This window comes from Arachis duranensis, chromosome 5 (genome assembly GCF_000817695.3).
Source record: "Arachis duranensis cultivar V14167 chromosome 5, aradu.V14167.gnm2.J7QH, whole genome shotgun sequence".
Taxonomy (NCBI): Eukaryota; Viridiplantae; Streptophyta; class Magnoliopsida; order Fabales; family Fabaceae; genus Arachis; species Arachis duranensis.
In genome coordinates, this window is record NC_029776.3 from 102,328,805 (window position 1) to 102,338,034 (window position 9,230).

Sequence of the window (9,230 nt, forward strand, 5' to 3'; positions counted from 1 at the left end):
TGAAATATTTTATATAGGAAGCAAGATACATTTCTAAGATGTATAAATTAGATTGATGTGATTGTATTCCTCTTCGAGGATGCTGATATCATGTGGTTCAGGGACCCATTTCCTCATTTTCACCATGATGCAGATTTCCAGATAGCATGCCATCAATAATAGATCAATAGAGTTTTACAAATTTTGGTACTCTTATGAGATGAATATGTTAATATGTTAAATAGAAATTTTTAATTAAATTTTAATAATTAAATAATATTTTTTATTTGTTCTTTGTTGAAAATATGATTATTATTTAATATTAGGTAATTAATTTAAAATTTTATTTCCTAATTATTGAGTATAATTTTATTTTGATATTCTTTATTTTATTTTTGACTAGCATAGATATTTTGGAAACGTACAACTATTAAAAAAATACTTTTAGTAATATTAAATATTTTCAAAATTTGTTTTATATAAAATCACAAATAAAATAACTTTTCATTATGATTATAAATAGTAAAAAAAATAAAATAGAATAATTATCAAATAAAATATATACCAATTAAATTGTTACAATCAAAATAATTTTTTATAATACATATAAGGCATTATTTGTTTTATACCATTATTTGATATTTATATAAATAACACAAAATATAAAACTATTTTATAAATTATTCATATTATTTTTTTTCAAATATATTTTAATCATAAATATAAAAAATAAATATTTTATGTACATCTAACTATAAATATATCAGTATAGTAATCAAGTTAGTCCTATTAATTACCGATGACCAATTTGAAAATCTGCAATTAACCATTCACTTGGGTTCGAATCTCTCTCCAACGACTGTTATACATAAGGTGGGGAGAAAGTTCGCAAAAAAGTTTAACTCAAATCCAAAACCCTTCCTTTAATCCGTTCCCATCTTCCTCAGTCCTCACTCCACATTCCACAAGCACCCAAAGACGAACAATCTCCAATTTTCTTTCTCCGGCAAAACCTTTACCGGGTTCTTTCCGGCGAGTTTTAATTTCTACACAAGGCGCAATGTTCACGCCGCAGAGGAAGGCGTGGCCCGCGGCATCTACGTTCACGCCTCACCGAGGCGGCGGGGCGGCAAGTTCTGCTCTATTCAAGGGCAAGGCCGTCGTTGTCGCCGACGATCCCGCTCCGCCGCCGCCGCCGTTGGGCTCTCTGAGCGAAGCAACCCGGGAGACGGATGTGACGGTAGGGTTCGATGGGGGGAGCGTCGATGATTGGAAGAAGTTCAGAGAAGTAGGTTTGCTCGATGAGGCGGTTATGCAGCGAAAAGACCATGAAGCACTCTTGCAGAGGGTGTCTAGGCTCGAAAAAGAGGTTGGTTTTCGCAAACATTTTGCCAATTTTTTCCTTGTTGATACTTTTAATTTCATTGTTCTTTAGGGTTCTGGATTCAATTGGATTATGCTTGCCAAGATTGCTAATAGTCATTTGATTGCTGGGTTTAATTAGGTTCATGTTTAAACGCTAATATATGATAATTTAATTATGTATTTATCTTTTTTTTTAAATTTTTCTTAATTTGCTTTCCTTCCCAGTTTCTGATCATGGTCACTTGATGGTGGTTGACTGGCTGTAGGAAAATTTTGATTTGATTATTAGTTCTAAATCTCAACTTGCAGTTACTGTTGCTCATAAAAAAGTAACATTCAGGTCTGTTTGGTTTTACATTTTTTTCCTTCCAAATTTGTCGTCTTGTCATCAATATCAATATTGAATTACAAAATACCTCCATTATTTCCATTATGGTCCCTCTTTATAGATTTTTTGGAATGACACCATAAATCAAATCGTAACATTAAAAATTTAATTTGAAAGATAGAATGATAAATTTAAGGTTAATTTACTTGATGCATATGCAATAAGATTATTATGATTCATGTCTTTGTAGTTTTGGTTTATATTGGCTTTATCTATCTATCTATAAGGAACAATATGCCTTAGTTACTATTTGAGTAAGCACTTTGCTTTTATCATTGAAAATTTGTAATAATTGACCGCTATGGAACCTCGGTTTCCTTTCATTTTTCTTTTTCAGCTTTTGGACTACCAGGAGAACATGGGCATCCTGTTGATTGAAAGAAAAGAATGGAATCTGAAGTTTGATCAATTAAGGCAAGAACTATCTGCGACTGAGGAGATTCTTAAACGAGAACAATCATCACATTTGATCGCATTATCCGAAATACAAAAGAGAGAGGAAAATTTGAGGAAAGCATTAATCACAGAAAAGCAGTGCGGGGCTGATGTATGCTCTTCTTTGTTGATTTTCTTTCTTCTCATGTGGTCAATTATTTAGATCATATTGAACAGAGACTTTAACTTTTGCCTTTTTTGCTCTCTTCCTTTTATTCCTAGAACTTCAATATGCAACATATATCCATGATTAGGCATGTGATATATATTTTTCTTTATTTTCTCTGCTAGTTTTAGTTAAAACCAGTTTTTTCTCTGTATGTGTCCTGAATTTTTGTTTTAGTCTCTACCCTAAATTTTTTCGTTTTAGTTTTGACCCTAAGTTTTCTCTTTATTTTTGCTGACGTGACTAACACAATGTAGTACATATGTTACGTATGTTGATAATGTTGTTCAAAATTCATCATTTTTAGGTCTCGCAAGTATGATATGGAATTTATTAAAAAACAGAAAAATGTCTTGAGATTAGTATATTCCCAGTCCATTATCAGTAAATCACCTAATACATGTTCTCAAACAATATTGTTCAGTTACTTTACTAGGTTGTTTCTAATCCAATTTTGTGACGGGCTATTTTCAACTGGCCTCATGTGTGGTTAAGGTTGACTACATCTAATAAGCATGCTCTTATGTTCTTTTATTTGATGTTGATGTTGTGACCGTATCACTTGCCAGCTTGAGAGAGCCCTGCGTGCGATGCAACAAGAGCATGCCCTAGTTCATTCGTCCTCCAAGACGAAGTTATCTGAAGCAAATGCATTGGTTGATGGTATTGAAGAGAAGTCTTCACTGGTCAACAAGAAACTGCATGATGCAGAATCTAAGCTTGCTGAGGTGAACAGCAAAAGTGCAGAGCTGGATATGAAGTTGCGAGAACTGGAGGTTCGTGAAAGTTTGCTTTGCAAGGAACAGTTGTCGGTGGCTACCGAGTATGTACCATGCTTTATAGTTTATGAATATCCAGTCATCATAATATGCTATCTAGTTTGTTATGTGCTTTAATTCATCTAAAGTTGGTATTCTACTGCCCCATACAGTCGAGAATCATTTGAAGCAACGTCCCACAAACAGAGGGAAGATTTGAAGGAGTGGGAGAAGAAACTTCAGCAAAGAGAAGATATGTTATGTGGTGGTAGGCGAAATCTTGGTGAGAGAGAGGAGAAGATGATTGAGACTGAAAAGATATTGTCGAAGAAAGAGAGACATTTAGAAGTGTTGGAAAAGAATATTAATTCCTCTATGTCTTTGTTGGAAGAAAAGAAAGCCGAGATAAGTACAAGACTAGCAGATCTAGATGCTAAAGAAGAGGTGCATTTCATACTTATTATGACCTTGATGATTTTTTGCACTTTTTTGCTTCAGGTAACTTTTTATGTGATTTTATGTGGTCTTTTCCGTTATTCAGTGTTGCGCCTATGATTTCAGAAAGTTGATTCTGTAAAGAGCTTGCTGGATGTTAAAGAGAAAGAATTACTTGCACTGGAACTGAAGCTTAGTGCTAGAGAAAAAGTAAGTCTAGGTACCTGGTAGCTTTACAATAAAATGGAAGTTTCTGCAATGTTATGGCCATCAAAATGCTGGGATATATATGATTGCCTAAGCCATTTTGATTTTAATTAGATAGCGAGGCACAAGTATTCACAAATCCTCAAGTACTCTTGGCAAGAGATAGCGAACTATTTAGGTTTTGAAAACTTTATTATGGTCTTTTAATGTGAAGTAGGATGACAGGATTTTTGGAATTTTCCTCATATAAGATAAATTTTGTTATGGTTGCTCTATGGTTGTTATATATTAGTTTCTGTATCATTGTATACTGCACCCATGTGGCATTACCATTAGTGTCTGCATTTTAAAACGGGTGTAATGCCAGAAATGTTAGTTGCATTAAAGTATATTTTTTGTTCCTGAAGTTTGTCAAAAATTTTAAAAATACCCCTAGGTTTTATTTTGTTTCAATTTTGTCCTTAAAGTTTTCGATTTGCATCAAATATACCCCTGACAGCTAAATTTTCAAAAAGTTTAGGACCAATCAAGCAATCATGAATGACACCTAAGTCTGATTTGCTTGTGTTGAAAGTTGTTCTTGTGAAATTGTTGCTAAATTCATCCTAAATTTTTTGAAAAATTAGCTGCTATGAATGACTATAATTTTAAAGCCAAATGAAATATCATAGTAGCTTTTCCACTAAGTAGAGATCACTTTCAAGAGTTAAATCGCTGTCATTGTTAGAGATCATTAAAGAAGGCCTAATCTTGAGTTTATAGATTGGCATAGGATAGCGTATATAATGAATTGTTTTATTCACTTTTAACTGGTATTTTTTTATTACATACCTAGGAATAGTTGATTGAAAATGCGGAAAGAAATTGGATGTTAGATGGTTACTATATAAGCTCATAAGATGTATCATATGGAGTATGCTATGACTGTTTACATAGCTCCAATAACTGATTTATTTGCTTGATAATGCTACTGACTGTTCTAATTGTGGTTCTCACAGGAGGGGATTGAGAAGCTCCTTCAAGAGCAGAAGGTTATGCTGGATTTGAAGTTGCAGCAGTTTGAGCTGGAAACAGAGGAAAGACGGAAATCTCTCCTTCAGGAGTTTAGAAGCAAGGAGGAAGACTTGGAGCAGAGGGAAGCTGAAATCAACCACAGGCAGAAGGTTGTCGAAAAAGAAGAACATGGTTTGAGTAAGAAGGCTGAGAGAATAAAGGAACAAAGTAAGGAACTTGAAACAAAATCTAAATCTTTAAAGGAGAAAGAAAAGGATATTAAGGTCAATGAAAAAGTGTTGGAGAAGGAAAAACAGCAATTGCTTGCTGACGTGGAAAATCTGCAGAATTTAAAAGATGAACTTGATAAGCTTAAAGATGAGATTTCTCAGCAGAAGCAGAAAATATGCAAAGAAATTGAAGATTTGAAACTTACTGAAGAAGAGAGAGCTGAGCATTCTCGGTTGCAATTGGAACTAAAGCAGGAGATAGAACATACCAGATTGCAGAAGGATTCTCTTATGAATGAAGTTGAAAGCTTAAGGGAGGATAGACTGAGGTTTGAGAAAGAGTGGGAAGGATTGGATGAGAAAAGAGCTGAAATTAATAGAGAGAAACATGAAATTGATGTGGAGAACGAAAGATTAAGAAAACTACATCACAGTGAAGATGAACGGTTGAAAAGGGAGAGACACGATATGCAAGATCATATAAGGAATCAACTAGATAAGCTTGAACTAGAGAAGGAATCATTTAGAGAATCAATGAAGCAAGAGAAACTTCTTTTGTCTGAAAAGTTGAAGAATGAGAAATTGCAGATGCTTCAGGATTTTGAATGGAAGATAAGTTCTCTTGAGATTGAAATCCAGAAAAGGCAGGATGAAATGGAGAAAGATCTGCAGGAAAGAGAGAGAAAATTTCAGGAGAAGATGGAAAGGGAGCTTAATAATATTAATGTCTTGAAGGATGTTACTGAGAAGGAATGGGAAGAAGTGAAGTCTCAGGGCCTTAGGTTAGAAAATGAGAGGAAGGAGCTTGAGTCAAACAAGCAGCAGTTGAAGTCAGGCCAACGTGAGATGCACGAGGACTCTGAAATGCTTATGAATCTAAGCCGGAAGGTTAAAAATGAACGTGAAATACTTGTGGCTGAAAGAAATCAATTTCTTGCATTTGTTGAGAAGCTAAAGTGTTGCAAGGAGTGTGGTGAGGTTGTTGGGGGCTTTGTTGTATCTGATCTTCCGTTGCCTGACTTTAAACAAAGATCCATTGTTCCCTCAGCCACCTCTCCTATTCTGAATGGTATGCCGAGTAAGAACTCCCAGGACAAGGTAGCTGCTTCCAATTTGGACTCTTCTGGATCTACATGGACCGGAAATTGGCTCCTCCGTAAATGTAGACCAATCCTCGGTTTATCTCCAAATAAAAGAACTGATGGCGTTGGTTCTTCTAATGAGGATGGGACAATGCCACTTTCAGATGTGAATGTTGCTACAGAAAAGGTACCTGAACTGGAATCTCTGCCCATTATAGAAGGAGCTGAGGTCACTCTTGAAGAACAACAGCTAGCAGATGGAGCTCATCACTCTTCGGAAACTCCACAACCCCAATTTGAGAGAATTTTTCGACAGGTGGATGTTCAAAACACAGAGTCCATGGATGATCATAGCTACAGGGATAGCTTTGTAGATGGAAGTCCAGATGATTCTCAGCAGTCAGTTCCAAACCGCAGTCGGGGCAGACCTGGGAAGAAAAGCAAATCTGGAATTGCTAGAACACGCTCAGTGAAGGGTGTAGTTAGAGAGGCCAATGAGTTCCTAGGGCAAGCCTCTGAGGAAATAGAAAATGCGAGTTTGCTGTCTCTCAATGCCGATCATTTCAAAGAAGACAGTCAAGGAGACTCTAGTCAAATTGATGAAGCTGTTGGTAGGACTGGAAGGAAGCGACAACGCGCACAAACTTCAAGAATTACTGAAAGTGAGCAGAATGCAGATGATAGTGATGGACAATCAGAAAGCATTACAGCTGGGGGGCACAGGAAGAAGAGGCAAATGGCTGCTCCACCTGCACAAGTTACTGGAGAGAAGCGATACAATCTCAGGCATCCAAAGATGTAAGTTCAGTCTTGGCGATTTTGTCGGACACTATTCTTATAGTTTATGCTGGTTGGGTCCATTAATTGAGTATAATACTCTTGAATGTAAATGTGAACTAGATACATTTGAGAATTGTAATTTTCTTTATGACATTATGGAAACGTTTTTTGTTGACTTCCACACTGAAAGAGTCCTCTATCGTTGCCCCCCTGGTCCATACCCAGGAAGGAATATAAAAGATTGTAGTGCCAGTTTTGTTTAACTGGCTTATGATTTTGACCGTTGTTTGCAAGATTGTATTATCTTGTAATGTTATGACATACCCCATCTCAACTGATCTTTACTACTGCATACGTATTTGATATTGAGAATGACATAATATCACATCCTGGTGATTAATTAATTGTTATGATGTAGTCTCTTAGCTAGACGATTATTATGTTTGTGTAGAGACAGAACCACACTAAGATTCATGTCATGGGGGGTTCGACTATATTTTTACGTTGGTTGCCGAAGACCTAACACAACCCTCCTCCTTTATCCGGGCTTGGGACCGGCTATGTACCGCAAGTGTAACATAGGCGGAGTTACTAAGATTCATATAGTAATTAAAATTGATGACAGTTTCCATCTGTAGTTTGATAAGTCAAACGTTAGAGAAAATTATTATTTGTTGATTAGTTTTGTAATTTGGGATTTTTTGGTGAAAGGAGAGTTAATAATTGAAGCAACACAATCTATGTCAACTAATTTTTGTTATTTTGGGTTCTCAGATTGTACATTACTTATTTGACAGAAGGTTTTTGTTATACATTTCCTTTATTTATTTATTCTGTATAGGGTATTCTTTCGGTATTGTATATATCATTTTCCTTGTGTATGATAATATTAGGAAATTGAAATGATGAATTGAGTGATTGACTACTTCATGTTATTTTAATTAATGTGGGATGCTTTTAAGTGTGTTATTGCAAGTGTCTTGCATATGGTTGATTGGCTGTGTAGAGGGCCAAAAGTATAGTTAGTACAGATTGTGATTCATTCATTTTCCTGAGTTTTGTGGTCAGAATTTTTTTTGGTGGTTCTAATATCTTGGTACGCAGTGTAGGTTCTACAGTAGACTTTTCCAATAGAACACGAGGCGTGCAGAAAGAAGTTGCTTCTAGTAAACCAGAGCTGAATAAAATTCCTGAAGTTGACCCTGGTGCCTCATTAGTAGAAGCAGACGGCAACATCCAAAGCACAGTTCCCGTACAGGTCTCGACGACAAGAACCTTGGAAGAAAGGGTTGTAAGGGTATAACATTCCTACTGTTATTTCTTTCCCCCATTGATAGTTCAGATGCTTTGCTGTTACCCAGAAAGGGTAGTGAAGGATGAAAAACACAACAATGTATAAAAGAAAAAAAGAGAGAAATGAAATAGAGACAATCATCTGCTGCAATATACTCAAACCAAACTTGCCTTCCACCTTGTGTATCATCACGATAAATCACCTTGTAGTCCCTGATCCTCAGCAGTTGCATGACATATGTCCACCTGACCATCACAGAATAATCAAAATATCCAATAGTTAATTATTTCACTGCTACACCCTTTGGCATTGTCAAGGTTTCTTTTTCAATTCAGAATGTGTTTTTTTTTTTTATATTCTATTTATTCATTAAACACATTTTTACAGTTTGAAGTATCAAGAGACATTGTGGATGACAATGGTGCTGTAACCAATTCTGTGGATTGTGTGGAAAAAAATGGTGCCACAGAATATGAAGACGAAGGTGGAAGCACAAACCTTGGGGTTGAAAATGATATTAGGGAGGGAGAAATAGGGGAGGAGGCAGCGGAGGCAGAGGCGGAGGCGGAGGGAGGCGGAGGCAGGCGGAGGAAGAGGAGGAGGAGGAGGAGTCTGCAATAAAGATGATCTTTAAATTTTTCACATCATGATTGAACTAGTTCCTATTTGTCATGGATATTACAATAGAAATACTTGTATCCTCATTCCTTCTAATTAGGGAACTCTTTTAAATAGGCAAGCAGCTATGAAGCAACTATATAATCTTACTTGGGGTTAAGGTTAACCTCCGTGTTCTCTTGTCTTATGGGAGTTTTCAATGTGAAACACAGTGTAGCTCAGTTTTGCATAAGGTTATCAACAAAAGATAGGTTCCTGTTTAAATTTGTCCTTTTAAATTAATTACAGTGACATTTATTTGTGTCTTGAAAGGTACATTGTGGTATGTTGTGTATCTGGAAAACATGATAATTGCAAGGTGAATTTTTGCCTGCAGTTTAGATGTGAAGCTGGATGGACTGTCTGATGCTTCAGGCAGTTGGGGGATTTGTACCCATTTCATCATTAACAATGGGATTTGAGTTTCTTGCAGGAAAAATCAATTCAATCCGAACTATGTT

General features: G+C 36.0%; 1 protein-coding gene across 1 annotated transcript; it reads left to right on the forward strand.

The window, feature by feature from the left end:
- Positions 1-794: 794 nt before the first annotated feature.
- LOC107491274 (protein CROWDED NUCLEI 3) lies at positions 795-8,922 on the forward strand. The gene is made up of 8 exons (XM_016112093.3): positions 795-1,348; positions 2,070-2,279; positions 2,903-3,156; positions 3,265-3,535; positions 3,653-3,736; positions 4,732-6,836; positions 7,923-8,115; positions 8,500-8,922. The coding sequence occupies exons 1-8, from the start codon at positions 1,040-1,042 to the stop codon at positions 8,731-8,733; spliced, it is 3,660 nt and encodes a 1,219-aa protein (XP_015967579.1). The 5' UTR covers positions 795-1,039; the 3' UTR covers positions 8,734-8,922.
- The last annotated feature ends 308 nt before the right edge of the window (positions 8,923-9,230 follow it).